This window comes from Salpingoeca rosetta, assembly GCF_000188695.1.
Source record: "Salpingoeca rosetta unplaced genomic scaffold supercont1.26, whole genome shotgun sequence".
In the NCBI taxonomy this organism is placed as follows: domain Eukaryota; class Choanoflagellata; order Craspedida; family Salpingoecidae; genus Salpingoeca; species Salpingoeca rosetta.
The window spans coordinates 139371-156341 of NW_004754908.1; the positions used below are offsets into that span (position 1 = coordinate 139371).

General features: G+C 55.0%; 6 protein-coding genes across 6 annotated transcripts in view; 3 read left to right on the forward strand and 3 right to left on the reverse strand.

The window, feature by feature from the left end:
* PTSG_09499 (ITCH protein) overlaps positions 1-554 on the reverse strand; it is a 10085-nt gene extending 9531 nt beyond the window's left edge. Inside the window, exons 1-2 of the mRNA XM_004989872.1 lie at positions 460-554; positions 73-245 (exon numbers count right to left, since the gene is read on the reverse strand). Coding sequence (XP_004989929.1) covers positions 73-130 — 58 coding nt within the window. The 5' untranslated portion in view covers positions 131-245; positions 460-554. The remainder of the gene's footprint in view (positions 1-72; positions 246-459) is intronic.
* On the forward strand, positions 543-2154 carry PTSG_09500 (uncharacterized protein). Its single transcript, XM_004989873.1, has one exon. The coding sequence runs from the start codon at positions 977-979 to the stop codon at positions 1880-1882; it is 906 nt and encodes a 301-aa protein (XP_004989930.1). The 5' UTR covers positions 543-976; the 3' UTR covers positions 1883-2154.
* A 93-nt stretch (positions 2155-2247) lies between these two features.
* Positions 2248-10083, forward strand: PTSG_09501 (uncharacterized protein). The gene is made up of 24 exons (XM_004989874.1): positions 2248-2515; positions 2722-2787; positions 2952-3029; positions 3206-3286; positions 3484-3573; positions 3780-3940; positions 4128-4209; positions 4494-4578; positions 4924-5015; positions 5202-5295; positions 5591-5673; positions 6045-6110; positions 6241-6336; positions 6568-6657; positions 7010-7078; positions 7312-7413; positions 7573-7674; positions 7898-8001; positions 8175-8307; positions 8492-8554; positions 8725-8836; positions 9048-9151; positions 9339-9553; positions 9775-10083. Exons 1-24 carry the CDS (start codon positions 2477-2479, stop codon positions 9797-9799), a joined length of 2232 nt encoding a protein of 743 aa, XP_004989931.1. The 5' UTR covers positions 2248-2476; the 3' UTR covers positions 9800-10083.
* A 206-nt stretch (positions 10084-10289) lies between these two features.
* On the reverse strand, positions 10290-12065 carry PTSG_09502 (uncharacterized protein). The gene is made up of 3 exons (XM_004989875.1): positions 11290-12065; positions 10861-11005; positions 10290-10629 (listed from the first exon to the last, which is right to left on the reverse strand). The coding sequence occupies exons 1-3, from the start codon at positions 11994-11996 to the stop codon at positions 10333-10335; spliced, it is 1149 nt and encodes a 382-aa protein (XP_004989932.1). The 5' UTR covers positions 11997-12065; the 3' UTR covers positions 10290-10332.
* Positions 12066-12302: 237 nt separating this feature from the next.
* PTSG_09503 (dodecenoyl-Coenzyme A delta isomerase) lies at positions 12303-13935 on the reverse strand (the record flags this gene model as incomplete). The annotated part of the gene is made up of 4 exons (XM_004989876.1): positions 12303-12839; positions 13113-13241; positions 13446-13558; positions 13806-13935. 4 exons carry the CDS (start codon positions 13933-13935, stop codon positions 12303-12305), a joined length of 909 nt encoding a protein of 302 aa, XP_004989933.1.
* A 126-nt stretch (positions 13936-14061) lies between these two features.
* PTSG_09504 (uncharacterized protein) overlaps positions 14062-16971 on the forward strand; it is a 6989-nt gene continuing 4079 nt past the window's right edge. Inside the window, exons 1-10 of the mRNA XM_004989877.1 lie at positions 14062-14156; positions 14275-14360; positions 14776-14959; positions 15122-15163; positions 15289-15384; positions 15590-15655; positions 15840-15959; positions 16146-16270; positions 16491-16561; positions 16777-16839. Of these exons, the coding sequence (XP_004989934.1) occupies positions 14131-14156; positions 14275-14360; positions 14776-14959; positions 15122-15163; positions 15289-15384; positions 15590-15655; positions 15840-15959; positions 16146-16270; positions 16491-16561; positions 16777-16839 (879 nt within the window). The 5' untranslated portion in view covers positions 14062-14130. The remainder of the gene's footprint in view (positions 14157-14274; positions 14361-14775; positions 14960-15121; positions 15164-15288; positions 15385-15589; positions 15656-15839; positions 15960-16145; positions 16271-16490; positions 16562-16776; positions 16840-16971) is intronic.

Consider the following 16971-nt stretch of genomic DNA (forward strand, 5'->3'; position numbering starts at 1 on the left):
ACACGCACCCACACACCCACACACACGCACACACACACACACACAAACACACACATGTACGCACAAACGTACCTGCATCACCAATGCCGAGCTGTCCAGCGCCTGTGGCGCCCCATACAGCAACAGACATAACTTGTTAAGGGCTCGCTTGCTCGTCGCGCTCAAAGCACGCACGCACATACGGAAAGAACCGCTTTGTGTCTGCTTGACTGGCACTGACACCAAGAACGTGTCGTGCTTCTCTTCTGCAACAAAACCCACAATACACGAGCGAGTGTGAGCGTATGTGAAGAGACGTCACTCACACACTCTCTCTCTCGAACTGTTCTTGCTTGCTTGCAGAAGCCGACACCGACGCAGCAGGCACCCCAACACACCCACACACCCACACACACCCACACACATACACGGCATACAGGAACAGACAGAACCCCCACTCTCTGTCATCATCATCACCACCTTGCTGCTGTTGCTTGCTTGCTTGCCTCAGGTGTTTGTTTGTTGTGTCCGTCCGTTTCTTGCTTTTCTTCTTCTTTTTGCTTCGCGCAATTGGGTGCTACGAAAATTGGCGCATATCTTCACAATATCGTCATCGTTACCTCATAGCTGCTGCTGTGTTTGTTTGTTGCTGTCGTTCTGCACAGCGTGAACCCGTCCCCCCACGGTTGTGTTTTGTTGTGTTGGTTGGTTGGTTGGTCGCACTTTTGGAGCTACGTCCCCGGCGTCACCCTACCTACCGTTGTGCTGTTGTAGTTCACTGTCCATCCATTGTTCTCTTCGTCTCAGATCACAGTTAAGTCTGTTGTTCCCTTGTCGCATCACGCCACTGAACTCCCCACCGTTGTTTCGTCTTCGTCTACTTTTGTCTTCCCTTGTTCTTCTCTTTGTCTTGTTGTTCTTGTGTTCCGACGTTCATTCTTCTCTTCTTCTTCTTCGTTGTCTTCACCCATATCATCACGTCACTGACCAACCAAGCATGAACTGGCAATATGACTTGGCGGTTGCTGCCGTGAGCTTTGTGGTGTTCTACCTGCTGGATGAGCTGATTGTGAAGACGGGCTTCTTCCCAAAGAGCGACAAGAACGGCCGCTACTTCACACTGCATGTTGTGTGCAACCTCGTGGTGACGCTGGTGCACGTGGACGACCTCCTCTTCACCTACATGCACCCGATGGAGGCCGCCTTTGTGGAGTGCGACTGCTTCGGCACCGACGTCATGTTCGCGCTGCACGTGTACCACATGGTCGCCTTCCTGCCCCTCGCCTACGTGGACTGGCTGCACCACATCATCATGATTGGCATCACGCTGCCCATGTCCTACATTGTGCAGCCGGGCTCGCTGCTGGGCCACGGCACCTTCTACGCGACCGGCCTGCCGGGCGGCATCGACTACGCCATGCTGGTTGCCGTGAAGAAGGGGTGGATGAAGTCCGTCACGGAGAAGCGCTACAACAGCAACATCCAGCAGTGGATCCGGTCCCCGGGCTGCGTCATCGACGCCTTCCTCGTCTGGATCAGCTGGGTGGAGTACTGCCGCCGCGCAGACGCAGGCATGTCCCCCATCACGCCAAACACGTCGCTGTACAACACGGCGCCGCGCTGGGTCATCTTCGTCATCACCTTCTTCAACCTGGCCACCATCTTCTGGAACGGCCCCTACTTCTCCAAGCGCGTCATCGAGTCGCACACCCGCCACGCCCTGCGCGACAAGCTGCGCCGTGAACTGGAGGAGGAGCTGGCTGCTGGTGGTGGTGCTGCCAGGAGCACGACGACGGGCAAGCAAACCTCCACAGCGGCCCCAGCAGGCAAGAAGCCTGCCAACGGCACTGCCGCTGCTGGTGCTGCTGCACCTGGTGCTCGTCGACGTGCCAAGGCAGACTAAGCCAGGCAAGCCAGCAGAGAAGCAAGCAAGTGACAAGGGGGGGGGGGCTGCCACCCTCTGGTGGTTGGGACTCCTGCGGCCTTGTGTTGTGTGATGTGATGTGGTGTTGCTTGGTTGTGTGCGAGGGGTGTGTGCGTGCATGTTCGTTTGTGCGAGTGGTTCGGATGGTGGTGTTACGGTACTGGTTGTGACTCTTGGCCTTTTGGACATCTTCGTTACATGCATCAGCGTGTCAACGCTGACCACCAAATAGAAGACAACAACAGTTCACATCACATTGTGGGTGCCAAGCGCAAGCAAAGACGAAGGAAGCAAGTCGCGCAGAAGCAGAGCAAGGAAGGAAGGGACGCAGCAACAAACAAGAGGCGGACAAACCACACAAAGGGAGTTGAGGGGGCAAAAATACACACAGCACTGCGACCTGTTACGTGAGCGACGACAACGCATTGTCAGTCAAGACAACTCACATCAAGCAAGCCACCGCCCACCGAGACCACAGCCACACTGCTTCCTTGGTTGGCTCGGGCGCCAGTCTCGTTGGTGTGACAATATCAGAGTGCAGAGAAGCGAGAGCACAAACACCACTCACCCACCATGCAGAAGATTGGCTCCATCAAGCCATATCGCCGCAAGGTGTGTGTGTTGTGTGCTCGTGTGTGTGTGTGTGTGTGTGTGTGTGTGTGTGTGTGTGTGTGTGTGTGTGTGTGTGTGTGTGTGTGTGTGTGTGTGTGTGTGTGTGTGTGTGTGTGTGTGTGTGTGTGTGTGTGTTTTGCTTGCTGTACGCGGTTGTTCACATCAACGGCACCATGTGCTGGCGCTGCGGTTTCATGCTTGAACAGGCTGCGGTGAACGACAGTGTGGATACGCTTTGGTCCAAGCTGGACAATGCCATCACACTCATACAGGTAAGAGGTGTCTCGCGCACCGCGTTGTCATCCGTGTGTGTGTGTGTGTACGTGTGTGTGTATGTGTGCGTGTGTGTATGTGTGTGTGTCGTTGAAGGTCGTGGTGTTCCACATCTTTCATGCAACCCTCCCCCAACCACACACACACACGCACACGCCCTCAGGAACATCGGGAGAGCAAGCTCAGCTTTGAGGAGCTGTATCGGACAGCGTACCAGATGTGTGTGCAATCCCACGACCAAGTGAGTGACGTGCGTGCGTGCGTGTGTGTGTGTGTGCGTGTGGAGGGCTTCCCTCCTCCATTCGTGCGCATTGAACAGGCGTCTGGTGGCGGTGGCGGTGGTACAAGCGTTGCTGCGGCTTTCGAGCTGCTCAACCGATGACTTTGATCGGCACACTGTAATTGCCCATGACGCAGGAGCTGGTGAAGCGCGTGACAAACAAGCTCAAGGCCCGTGCCAACAAGCTGCGGCAAGGCATTGAAGAATGCATCGGCATCGTACGTTGTGTGCGCATGTGTGCGTGTGCTTGAGGAATTGTGTGCCATGTTATCACGTTCCATGTGATCACACACACACACACATACAACCACGCAATGCAACCCTGCTCAATCACACACACACACACGCACACACACACACGCACATACGCACGTACACACACGCGCGCACACACACACACAAACACACACTGCAGGACCGCGTTGCGTTCTTGAAGAAGCTGTCAAGCGCATACAGCATGTACTGTCTTGGGGTGATCAAGATGAGCGACATCCTCATGTACTTGGTATGACACCCGTGCACATCTAGAACTACTTCTTTGCTCTGCGTGCATGATTGTGCGCACGCGCTTGCATTAGTGGTGCAACCCCGCTACGTCACCTGCCAACCCCCCCCATCATCACCTCCTCTCTTTCCCAACGCCATACCACCGCACTTCATCGGTTTCACCATCCCCACCAATCGCAACCAATATGATCGATGCTGTGACAGGACAAGCAGTACCGCGCGCGCCGCAACCTGCCAACCATCTTCACGATTGCAATGGGCGTGTTTGAGAGCGAGGTGGTGATGGCAGCCAATCTCAACTCGGAACTGCAGGATGCTCTGCTCGTTCTTCTTGATGAGGACCGCGAGGGGAAGGCCATCGAGCGGTGTGTGTGTGTGTGTGTGTGTGTATCTGTCTGTGTATGTGCGTGTGCGTGTGCGTGTGCGTGTGCGTGTATTGTGTGTGTGTGTGTGTCTGCCTGTGTCTGTGTTTGTTTGTCCGTCCCTCGACGCGTCCCTTGCGTGACCGCCTTTTCCGTACACGCACTCATCTTGCACCACACCTGGCCACAGCTCTGTTGTCAAGGCGTGCACCTCCATGTTGGTGCAGCTGGGCGCCGACACCTCCGATGAGGAACTACACGTCTACAACACGGTCAGTCAGTCGAGCATGCGTTTGTGACCAAGAGGGGCCAATCGCTCGTCCTTCTCCCCACGACTTTTCTTGCCACAACACACAACACAACACAACACAACACAACACAACACAACACAACACAGCACAACACAACACAACACAACACAACACAACACAACACAACACAACACAACCACAAATCCATTGACGCCATCTCGTGCGTTCAGTTCATTGTCTTCTCACCCCCCCCCCCTCCTGTCAACACTACCCCCTCCCCCCACTCCCTTTATTCACGCTGTCAGAACATCGGCAAGCGGTATCTTGATCGGATTGACAACTACTACCGCAACGCAAGCCAGCGCCTCCTCGAACAGAACACGTGCTCCTGTACGCAACACCCTCGTCTGCCCCTCCTTCCCCACCCGTCTCTCGTGCACCATGCCACCACACACTGCATGTTTTGAACTCTCTAGCGCACCACACGACTCGCCACATGGCCTTGGATACTCGAGTGCCTGTGTTGGCAGGGCTTGCACGACACACACACACACACAACACACACAACACACACAACACACACAACACACACAACACACAACACACACACACACACACACACACACACACACACACACACACACGCACACGCACGCACACGCACGGGAGCAGATGCCCTTGCTAGTCCGATTGCTCACGGCTTTGCCTTGTCACGACCTCCACTGTGCATGGCAGGGTACGTTTCGTACACTGTGCGGCACTTGCAGGAGGAGGAGGACAGGTGTGACCACTGCCTTCACGAGGAAACAAAGGAAGCAGCGCTCAAGGTTCTTCACGCCGAGCGTATTCTGCGACTTGACTTGTCACGACTGTGTTGATGGTGGTGGTGGTGGTGGCATTGTGAACGAGGACACGTTGGTGGCAGTGACAGGTCTTGTTCGGAAACAAAGGCAGCTCGACACATCGAACTTTGTGGCCTCACCTTGTGAATGCGGTGCGGATGTGTTGTGCAGTTGCTGCGGCGACGGTTGCTTGAGGACCACATTGCCGAGATTCTCCGCCTTCCACAGGGCCTCACACACATGATCGACAACAAGCGCGACAAAGGTGCACCTGGCATTCATTCGCGCGCACAGCACCCTTCCTGTCAACATGTTCTTTGCCTACAACTTGCGCATGACACCACACCCACCCACAACCACACACACAACCACACACACACACACATACACATCACATCACACACACACACAACCACACACACACACACACACAACCACACACATCACATTGTCTGCCACGCCCATTGCCAAACCAACACACGTTGGTCCTCACCGTCTCTATCTCGTTTGCCACGACTTTCTCCACCACCATCACCCAACATCCCTGCTCTCTGGTCAAGATCTGCGTGCACTGCTGACGGTGTACGCTGGGACGACGGTCGGTATCGCCACCGCTGCCGCTGCCGTCCGCGAACACGTCGTGGTGCGTCATCGGCCCACATGTCCAGGCGTGCAGTGGTGGTTTGCGGTCGAACATATTATTGCGTGTCGTGGTCGTCACGGTTGTGTGGTGTGAGCAGTACAGAGAACCGCCATTCACACGCACATTTACACACACACACACACAAACACAACACGCACATTCACACACAAACACACACACACACAAACACAACACGCACATTCACACACAAACACACACACACATACATACACACACACTTTCACAAACACACACACACACACACAAACACAACACGCACATTCACACACAAACACACACACACATACATACACACACTTTCACAAACACACACACACACACACACACACACACACAACACATTCGTTCAGGCGAGCGGGCGTGCTGCCATCGATTCGCATCAAAGCCAATCGCGACCCGCCGTTCCCATCATGCAGGTGTGCCCTGGTGTGGTGGTGGTTGTGGTGGTGGTGTGCAGAGTACTCTCGTGAGCAGCTTTGCTCGTGTTTTGTTGGCCTGGCGCTTACCATGCCACAATGCCATCGCAACAACTGTCACAATCACCAGGCGATTCTTGATCTCCGAAAACGGTTTGATGGCGTTGTATCTGTTGCCTCGTTCGACCCAGCCGTCCACGCCGCCATCCGAAGAGACGTCACGCAGGTGCGCGCGCACACATGTGCACGCATACACATGTACATGTGTGTACACGCGTGCGCTGTGGTTCCTGTTGGTGTTGCTGCCTAGTTCGTTTGTGTGTGTGGCACTGCATGTAGTGTTGCCTGAAGGAGGACTGCAGTGTGCATGCCTCACGCATTCGTCTCATGCCTCATTCATTGCTGTGTCTTGCCCACACTCACACACACATACACCACATGCACATCCACACACAAGGGGTTTGAGGACTTTGTGAACGAGCTGGAGCAAGCGCCGGAGTATCTTTCGCTCTTCATCGACGAGCAGCTCAAGCGCGGCATCAAGGCGGTCCGTGTTGTTGTTATTGGTGGTGATAGTGTAGTGTGGTGATCGTGGTGTGTGGTTTGTGGTGTTGATAGTGTGGTGGTGGTGGTACTGTGGTGGTGTGTGGTGTGTGGTGGTGGTACTGTGGTGGTGTGTGGTGTGTGGTGGTGGTACTGTGGTGGTGTGTGGTGTGTGGTGGTGATAGTGTGGACGTGATGTAGTTGTTGTGCTTGCGGTTGAGCAAGTTTGAAATGGGTACGCTGCTCAATGCACTGATCGTAATTATTCTGACTGCCTCGCTCCTCTCTGCTAGTGTGTGTCATTTCTCACCCCCACGCTTTGCCTTTCCTTCTGGTGTTGGGGTTGATGGTCACAGCTCTCTGATTCGGAGGTGGAGGCCTTGTTCGATCTCACCACCAAGATCTTCAGGGCTATCACTGACAAGGTGACCACCACGCCGATGCTCTGTTTGGCATGAAAACAAGTGCAGTTTGTGTTGGGAACGCTGCCTCTGAGCGTTGTTTATTGCAATTCGTGTTTCATCTTCTGCCTGCACCACTCACCACCGCATATCCTCCCGGACACACACACACACACACACACACACACACACACACACACACATAACAACACATACACACACGCATCCCCTTCCACCACTTCATTGCGTGTGCACAGGATGTGTTTGAGCGCTTCTACAAGCAGCACTTTGCACGTCGCCTGCTCCTCAACAAATCCGCATCCATCGACGCCGAGCAGTCGTTTCTGCAACGCCTTCAGGTGTGTGTGTGTGTGTGATTGTGTGTGAGTTTGCTTGTTCGTGGATGGTGTACTGGGGCCCAATTGAAGTGCTTGAACTCCGCCGACGCACACACACACACACTCTCTCTCACATGCTGTCGCACGCGTTGGCTCATTCACTGTGTTGTGTGGTGTCAGGTTGAGTGTGGGTCGTCGTACACGAAGAAGCTTGCGGCCATGTTCAGGGACTGCACCCTGAAGGACAACATGATGGAGCGGTTTAGAGAAGCAGTCAAGATGGTGCGTGATAGTCGTGGTTTTGATGCTGCTTGCATGCGATCGGAGTGTCGCCTTCACAAAACATGTTGCGTGACCGTGTCCATCATCGTGACTGTGGCCGTGACCGTGGCTGTGACTGTGACTGTGCCTGCGCGGGGTTGTGGTGTGTTTGCCTCCAACTTGTGTGTTGTTGCCTCATCTTCTCACCCATGCGTTCTCTGGTTAACTAAACACACGCGTGCAGAATGAAAAGAGGCCCATGTTTGACTTCTCCGTAAACGTGCTGACGCTCGGCTCCTGGCCGTTTACACAGCAGCCGCCCGCCTGTGTTCTTCCACCACAACTCATGTACATGCGCCGTCACAGTCGCGCTGCTGCTGTCTTGACATGGCATTGGACATGTGAATACACACAGACTCCATCTCTCCACCTCTCGCACGCACATGGCCTCATTGCGTGTTTTCTTTGTTTTGTTGTTCTCACTCTCACGCACACACACACACACACACACACACATGCAGGCAAGCGTGCGATGTGTTTGAGCAGTGGTACCACTCGTTCCACACGGGCCGCAAGCTCACGTGGGATTTTGCGCTGGGTCAGGCGGAGATTGTTGGTGTGTTCCAGAATGGAAAGAAAAAGCACATCTTCCAGGTGGGTTCAAGGCTGATGCGTGTCCGTATACATGTGTGATTCGTTTGTCATGTGTGCAGTGTGTGTGTGTGTGTGTGCGTGTGTGTGTGTGTGTGTGCGCGTGTGTGTGTGTGTGTGTGTATGCGTTTGTAATTGACTTATTTTTGACCAACCGTGCCACCACTGGCTTTGTTGTTGGTTTCAGGTCACGACGCTCCAAATGATCGTTCTTCTTCAATTCCGCAAAGGAGTGGCGCTGTCTACGGAGGTGCGCATGTACACATGTTTGTATTGCAACACGATGTGCTGGGGATTTGGCAACCTGAACATGACAACTATGCACAGGTCCTCACACATACACGCACACACCCGCACACGCACACACGCACACACGCACGCACACATACGAAAACACATCATGATTCGCGCATGGTGCAGGCGCTTCAGAGCAGCACGCAGCTGTCTCTCGTGCGCTTGCATCGCATTCTGCAGTGCTTGGCATCAAGCAAGGTCCGGCTCCTCAAGAAATCGCCGCCGACGAAGACAATCGGTGCGTCGTCAGCTGCTGCTGATGTTGATGGTGGTGGATGTGGTGGTTAAGACCGTGGAAGACTTGGTTCTGCGTTGGCCTTGAACAGTGTCTTCCGTTCTTTCTTCTTCTGAGCACCTGGTGACTAAGCGCTTGCACACCCACACACACACGCACACCCACGCACACCCACCCACACACACCCCCCCCCCCCCACCACACACACACACAGCTGAGACGGACGCATTTTCGGTGAATGAGAAGTTTTCGTCACGCATGGTGAAGATTCGCATTCCGCAGCTCGTCAGCAAAGAGGCAACAGCAGCAGAGGCAAAGGTGCGGTGCATTGTGCAATGTTGCTGTGTCATGTTGCTCTGTGTGTGCGTGTGTGTGTTGTTTTGGTTATTGTGCTTGTGCGTTTGCAAAGCTGCATGCATGTGTTTTCGTTGTGCAACTTGCAGTCATGAGTGCAAGCCTCACGAAACCCATCCTTCCCCCCCCCCCTATTCCTGTGGCGACGCAGGACACGATGAAGAAAGTGACGGAGGACCGGAAACACGAGGTCGAGGCATGCATTGTGCGCGTGCTGAAGAACAGGAAGCAGCTGCACTACAACGACATTGTGGTGGAAGTGACGCAGCAGCTTGCCAAGCGGTTCCAGCCCCCACCACTCCTGATCAAGAAACGCCTTGAAGCCCTCATTGACCGCGAATTTGTCGAGCGCGATGACAAGGACAGGTGCGTCGGACACGTGTGTGTGTGTGAATGTGTGAATGTGTTTGTTACTGAGTGTGATTGTGTTGTTACTGTGAGTGTGTCAGTGTGAGTGTGAATGTGTGAATGTGTGAATGTGTGTGTGTGTGAAATGTACGCTTATGTCTGTGCATGTATGATCAAGCAACACATCTCACATGTCTGTCAACATACCCTCCCCCCGGGTTTTGTTCTTCTTGGCGCAGGACACTGTACCGGTACCTGGCGTGATGCGCCATGTGTGATATCACGGTGTCCCTGTTGAATGTGTAGGCATCCTGACGTATCGTTGTGTGCGTGTGTGTGTGCGTGTGTGTCATGTGTGTGTGTGTGCGTGTGTGTCATGTGTGCGTGTATCGTTATCTAATCGATCGATTGCGGTAAAGTGGGCGACTGGGCAGCCACTGCATGAAAGTTGTATCGTCGTCCTGCCCTCTGTCTTCATGTGTAGCACCACCCCCAACCTTTCAACCGTCCTTCCTTCCTTTTCTTCCTTTATTAAAACCAGGCACACATGTCTGCGATCGAGCCAGGGGGTAGACGCGGGAGGGAGAGATTAGATACAAGCGTAACACACACACACACACACACACACACACACACACACACACACACACACACACACACACACACACACACACACACACACACACACACACACACACACACACACACACACACACACACACACACACACACACACACACACACACCACCACCACCACCACCACCACCACCACCACCATCATAAACGTCGATCGTCATCATTGGATGGGCGGGGGTCGGCTTCCCTCCATGGCGAGAGCATCGAGCGGCAAGATGCGACCGCCGTTGGTAACAAACTCGATCCACACCACGGGCTCTTTGCCACGCCACTTCACGTCGTCCCTTTGGGACAGCACCTCCTCCGCCGACACCCAACACGCGCCAACGCTTTCGTAGTCGGGGACTGTCTTTGCCGGGCAGTGCTCTGGTGTTGCAGGCTCTGCCAGGAACACGACGACTGTGCGGCGGTAGTTGTGTTGGCGGCGGTGGCGTCTTCGACCAGGCCGGCTCAACACCTTGGCCGTGTTGACAGTGCGGATGAGAGAGTGAGGTAGTGTGTGTGTTTGTTTGAGTGAATGTGTGTGTGTGTGTGAGCTTGTGCGCGACTGCGTGACGACAGCTGCATCGGGGAGAGACAAACTCATGCACGCGAACACAGTGAGCCAGACACACACCCACACACACACCCACACCCACACCCACACACACACACACACACACATGCCCAAGCAGGAGGGCTGCCACACCTGAAGGATGCCTGTGAGCTTGATGTCCACACCAGCTTCTTCCTGTGTTTCCCGAATGGCTGCTTCTTGGAACGTCTCACCAACATCAACGCGGCCACCGGGCAGCCAGAAGCCAGAACCCGCGTAGTCTTGGACAAGCAGGAACCTGATGCAGGGCAACAGCAACAGCAAGCACACACAGATATACACGTGGGTGAGACGCTTTGCGCCAAACGATACGGGATCTGACCTTGTTTGAAAGCACACTCAGATACACACACACACACACACACACACACACACACACACACACACACACACACACGCACACACACCCCCAACCTGCAGGCACACACACACACACACACACACACACACACACACGCAAACTGCAGGCACACATGCCCCCCCCCTTAACCCACTCACAGCTACATACCACAGAACCCTGACCTGCCGGTAGCTGGGTGTCTGCAGACGATGAGTGAGAAGCAGTAGCTGTGTTCCACGTCCATGGGTTCGGGTTGTACATCAGGGAGCGATGCAGGGATGTGATGGTTGCGGATGTGCACTTGGACGTTTGTCGTGAGGTTGCAGATGGGGCAAACCCGGTCCTCCGTGTTGTGATTGCAGTGGTACAGCGGGTAGTGCAGGAAGATGCCTTCTGCAGAGAGATCAGGCATGCCGCACATGTCGCACGTGTAGGTGCCGGCCGACCTGCACTGCCGAACGAGCGTGTGCACGACGTGCGACAGAGCGCCGGTGTCGTGCGTCACCTGGTTCACCCCGGCATCAAACCACATCTGCCTCAACACCAGCGAGTCAGTCGCCCGTCTGCTCCAAACGACGATGAACAAGGACGGCAGAAGCGCGCGCACACGCTCCATCTGTTCTGCCACCATTGAAAGCGCGTCCTCCGTGAACACCAACCCCACAGCGCCACGGCGCTGCACCGCTTCTTGTATGGCATCAGCCGTGTTGTGGCCCGCCTTTGCTGCGCCACGAATGGTGTGCTCGACCATGTGCACATGCTGCTCGTGTTGTTGAATCGCATCGCGCACACCCGCAGGCACGTGCTGGCCATTACCCACAACAACGACAACAACAGCTGCAGCAGCTGCTGCATCAGGTGCGTGGACGCCTCGCTTCTTTTCACTCATTGTTGTTCGCTCGCTGCTCGTCTTGCTGGCAGGAAGAAGGACAGCGCAGTTGACATGAAATTACGCAAGAATGACGTTGAAGAGCGTGGACGAACGCGCAGACACGCATTTGAAGTAACAACAGCAGCAACGCAGGGTCAGGTACTCGCTCAAAGCGGAGACACACGGGTGTACACGCAAGAAGGAGCGCATGCACGCACGCACGCACGCACGCACAGGGTCACAGGTTCAAACACAAACACAAACACAGTCAGTGTGTATATGTGTGTGTGTGTGTGTGTGTGTGTGTGTGTGTTGTGGGCTGCGTTAGGTTTGCTTGGTCTTGTTTGCTTGGCGCTGGGCCAGGGCTTCAAGGTACTTGCCAAGGCCCTTCTGCACAGCCGGCTGCCGAATGAACTTGACAAAGAACTCCAGATCCCCTTCGCGGTTGAGGGCCACCTTGTCAACAATGTCCTTGCGGATGGCAAGCTTGGAGAGGTGGCGGGCAGCGGCGGGAACAGCCAGGTAGTCTTGGAGCAGATCAACGCACGTCTGCACCACGTCCTCTCTCGGCCGCACATAGTCCACGAGGCCCACGCCCTTTGCCTCGTGTGGAGACAGCAGCGCACCCAGCTGCAGCAGGCGCTCCGCGTTGCGCTGGCCGACAGCACCGCGGAACAGATCCATGAACCACACCGGCGCCACAATGCCAAGCTTTGTCTCGTTGAGGCCAATGGTGACGGGGGCGTCTGCCATCACGCGCTCGTCGCACATCAGCGCAACAAGGCAGCCGCCAGCGGGACTGTTGCCCTCCACAGCGGCAGCCGTGGCCAACCGGGTCGTCATCAGCTTCAGGAACAGGTCCTACACGCGGGTTGGTGTGTGCATGTGTTTGCAAGGGGGAGGGGTGATGGGTTTGGAGGGAATGGTGTTTGAAGAGTTTGGGTGAGATGGACGATGAAGGGTGTCAGAAAAAAATCTTGACATGCGGCAACAACACATGCATGCACGCATGAGCGCATCGTGGCAGAGACATGCACACATACTTCCACCTACACAAAAGGACACGCACACACACACACACATTCACACACGCACACACATTCACACACACATATTCACACATTCAAGCTTTACCTGCAGTGTGGACCAGAACTTGTTCAGGTGGGGCAGATCCTTGTCGTACATTTCGCGGATATCAAGACCAGCCATGAAGGTGCTGGGAAGGCTGGAGGCAATCACCACCGCCTTGTTGTCCTTGTCCGCCTGCCACAAAGCAAGCACACGTAAGCGAAGCAAACGAGGTGTGCGTCAGCATCGTCGCACCATCGTCCAAGACAGGACGGGCGATCAATCGCACAGCCAAAGAGGAAAGGCTGTGGACGCACGCACGCACACACGTGACAAAAACGCGGCTGCACAACCGCGTACATGAACATGAAGACGATCATCATTCGTGTGGACACGCACCTCGAGTTCTTCAATTGTGTTGACGAGGTCGCGGGTGAATTCAAGCGACAGCGCGTTCACGGGCTTGTGGTTCATGTACAAGATCTTGACGCCATCAACATCCGTCGGCTCCACTGCAAAACACACACACACACACACACAAGAAGCAAGAAAGGGGGGGGGGGAAGCAAGCGAGCAATCACACATAAACATGCACACACATGCACAAGCATGATAGGTGAGCCCTTGCTGCTCCGCAATCGCCCTCCATCAAAGCAAGGCAAGGGTAAGGGCAAAGGGGCAAGGGCAGGCATGGAACGTAAACAAGCTGTTTTCAAGGACTGACAGACGACATTGTTCATTTGTGTAATGCCGACGAACCTGAGATGGCAGAGACAGCGCGTGTTGCTTGAAGCAGACGTGCCCGAGCACCACCAGCACCAGTACCGGCGACAGTAGCAGCAGCAGCGGCAGCCCTTTGCATGCCGGCAGCAGCAGCAGCGCCGCGCATCAACCGGCCCGCAGCAAGGAAGGACGCCATCATCATCAAAACCAACACAGCACAACACAACAGGAAGCGACGAGCGATCAGTGGCGGTGGTGGTTGTCGAGAAATTGTGCGGCGAAATTACATGCTGTCGTGTCAGCGAAACGGTTCCGGCTCACGAGCACTCGACGAACGCACCAACCAACTGACCAACCGACCATGCAGCGCTTCGAGTCAGCCATCAGGTGCTGTCAGTGGTGCTGTCAGTGGTGCTGTTTGTGATGGGCTGCTGGGTGTGTTGTGAACTACTGCTCATCTACTGCGTGAATGCCCCCTCTCCGCCTTGATGATGGCTTTGTGCAGGGATGTGGTCCAGTCCATGAAGCTGGGCCTTGAGCTGAGGGACGGCAACATGCCCCTGTCTCTTACAGACCAACAAGGCGACAGATGTGAGCAAGCGTACATGTCACTGTGCATGTACAAACGAGTGTGTGCGTCTTGCACGAGTGTTGTGCCACTGTACGCTTTGCGACGGGGCCCTGCTTTGATGTTTGCAGCTGTGTCTGGTCACAACACGCTGTCCACTGCGCAGGGGGGGGGAGGGGGCTAGCTACTGCCCGGGTGCATGCTCACACACACACACACACACACACACACACACACACACACACACACACACACAGACACACACACAGACACACACACACACACACACATGCTCACACATACGCGCGCACATACTCACACACACACACACACACACGCACACACACACACACACACACATGCCCACACATACGCGCGCACATACTCACACACGTACTCTCGCGTGCTCCCCAACGTCTGTTGCTCTTGTTTGTGCAGTGTACATTTGGAATGAGGAAGCGTCAGAACTGGTGGTGATGGACCTGCTGCATCGACAGCAGGCGCCTGCTTCCCTGGAGAAGCGGGTCATTCCCGTGCACCGAACAGTGCAATTCCCCGTGCGCCAGCTACACATCAACGTCACCGGCAGCCTGGCCGCGCTCGTCTCTGAGCAGGACATCCAGTGCGTGACATCCCCCTTGAGTTGCATCACACCCATCGCCCCTCGCTTGTTAACTGTAGTCTTATTGCAAAGAGACGGTGACCATGAATCGTGCGTGTTTTGAACTTCCTGCAACGTATTGTCACACGCGTGTGCATCTGTACCACCGTAACACCTTCTCAGGGTCTTTGACTTGTCTGTAAGAGGACCCTCGGAATGCAAAGAGTACGTTACGCACGTGCCATGGTTTGATGCACTGTTGTCATGACCCTCTGCTTGACGAACGCTCACTTCCGCGACTCATGTATGTATGTGTGTGTGTTTCTGCCTCTGTGTGCTGGACATGGCAGGCTGAACATTATCACAAGTGGGGAGGGTGTTGTGCAAGCAAGATGGCACCCATTTTCGCCACGCGCACTCTTCGTCTTGTCCTACAGAGCCCTCGAGTATGTTGGCCGCGTGTACGCGCGTACGTGTGTGTGAATATGTGTGTTGGTTTGCGTGTGCGTGCGTGCGCATGTGTGTTGGTTTGCGTGGGCGTGCGTGCGCATGTGTGTTGGTTTGCGTGAGGGTCTGCATGTTAGGCCACTGTTTCGACAGCGATGCCCTTCTATCTTGCTGACGAGCGTGGCCTGCGTGTGCCACCAACAGGTGCTACCAGTTTCCAGACCTGGACGAGCCAGAGATCCGCCTCACCCTTCCTTCCATCGCCGCCCCGTTAGTCACGCAGTGCACACGAGCATGTCTCACTGTGCTGTGCTATGCTGTGTGTGTATGTGTGTGTGTGTGTGTGTGTGTGTGTATGTATGTGTGTGTTGGCAGTGTGCAATTATTTCTCATGGTGCAGTGTGTGCTACATGTTGCTGACACCCATTCTCTGCGTTGCACTGTGTATATGCAGGGAGAAGGAAGTGGTTGCCTTCTGCTTCGGCACAGGCGATGGGTGGGAGCGCTTGTGCGTGTACGTTCTGCATGCAGACACCACCATCTCCTCCTTCTGCCCCGTCATCCCAGCAAACAGGTGCGAGGTTGTGTGTCTGTGTGTAACAACGTGTCACGTATGTGAGTAAACGCACCTTGTGTTTGGATGCCGTCAGTGTGCTTTCCCTCCTCACCTCAACGCCCCCTCCCCCACCACAACCAAACGCCACCATACCACGCCCATCTACCCCCCCCCTCTTACCGTCTTTCTCTCTCTCCACACCAGCCTGCTTGGGCGGCAGTACCTCGAGCAGCTGCGCGATGCGGAGGCAACGGCTGCGGATGGCGGCATGGCCGCGTGGGTCAACCGCATCATCGACCTTGGCGCAGCACACACTCCGGCCCTCCAAGGTCTGCCACGAAGTGCGCAGTGGTGTTGACAGAGACATAGTGTGTGCGTTTGTTTGTTTGTTTGTTTGTTTGTTTGTTTGTTTGTTTGTTTCATGTACTGGGCGTGCGCGTGTGCGTGTTTGTTCGTTTCATGTGGCATTTGCATACGGGTCACATCTCTCACGACCTGCCCTCGTGGTATCTGCCCTTCTGCAACTCTCCGTCCTTCCCCACATTTCAGCCGGTGCCGCTGAGGACGAGGACCAGGTGCTGCGCGTGTCTGTACCGCGACCGGACCACCCAACCTGCATCGTACGTCACCGCTAGCAACCACGCGCGCACGCACGCACGCATGTACACGCAAGCACACACACGCATGGTAGAAAGGTTGATCGTGCTTGATAGAATCTACACTGCAGCCTTGGCCAACACACCTCACGTGTGCTTGTACGCATGTACCCGCGCTTTGTTGCGTGTGTGTGTTTCAATATGTGTGTCGTGTGTCAACATGGGTGTCGTGTGCACAGGGTCCGTACACACAGCTGCCGAAGAGCCACGCGTTTGAGGACGACGCGGTCTGCATCGAATCGGTTTGTCAACAAGCACCACACACACACACACGCACGCACACACATACACACACGCACACACACACACACGCACGCACACACACATACACACACGCACACACATACACACACGCACACACATACACACACGCA

What these genes read in the sequence shown, in the direction of transcription:
- PTSG_09500 (XM_004989873.1), top strand. Translation starts at nt 977, where the DNA reads ATGAACTGGCAATATGACTTGGCGGTTGCTGCCGTGAGCTTTGTGGTG.
- PTSG_09501 (XM_004989874.1), top strand. Translation starts at nt 2,477, where the DNA reads ATGCAGAAGATTGGCTCCATCAAGCCATATCGCCGCAAG. An exon ending in GTGTGCAATCCCACGACCAA is followed by an intron (nt 3,030 to 3,205) that starts GTGAGTGACGTG and finishes CCCATGACGCAG; the next exon opens with GAGCTGGTGAAGCGCGTGAC. An exon ending in TCAGGGCTATCACTGACAAG is followed by an intron (nt 7,079 to 7,311) that starts GTGACCACCACG and finishes GCGTGTGCACAG; the next exon opens with GATGTGTTTGAGCGCTTCTA.
- PTSG_09502 (XM_004989875.1), bottom strand. Translation starts at nt 11,996, where the DNA reads ATGAGTGAAAAGAAGCGAGGCGTCCACGCACCTGATGCAGCAGCTGCT. An exon ending in AGACACCCAGCTACCGGCAG is followed by an intron (nt 11,006 to 11,289) that starts GTCAGGGTTCTG and finishes GCCCTGCATCAG; the next exon opens with GTTCCTGCTTGTCCAAGACT. An exon ending in AGCTCACAGGCATCCTTCAG is followed by an intron (nt 10,630 to 10,860) that starts GTGTGGCAGCCC and finishes AACACGGCCAAG; the next exon opens with GTGTTGAGCCGGCCTGGTCG.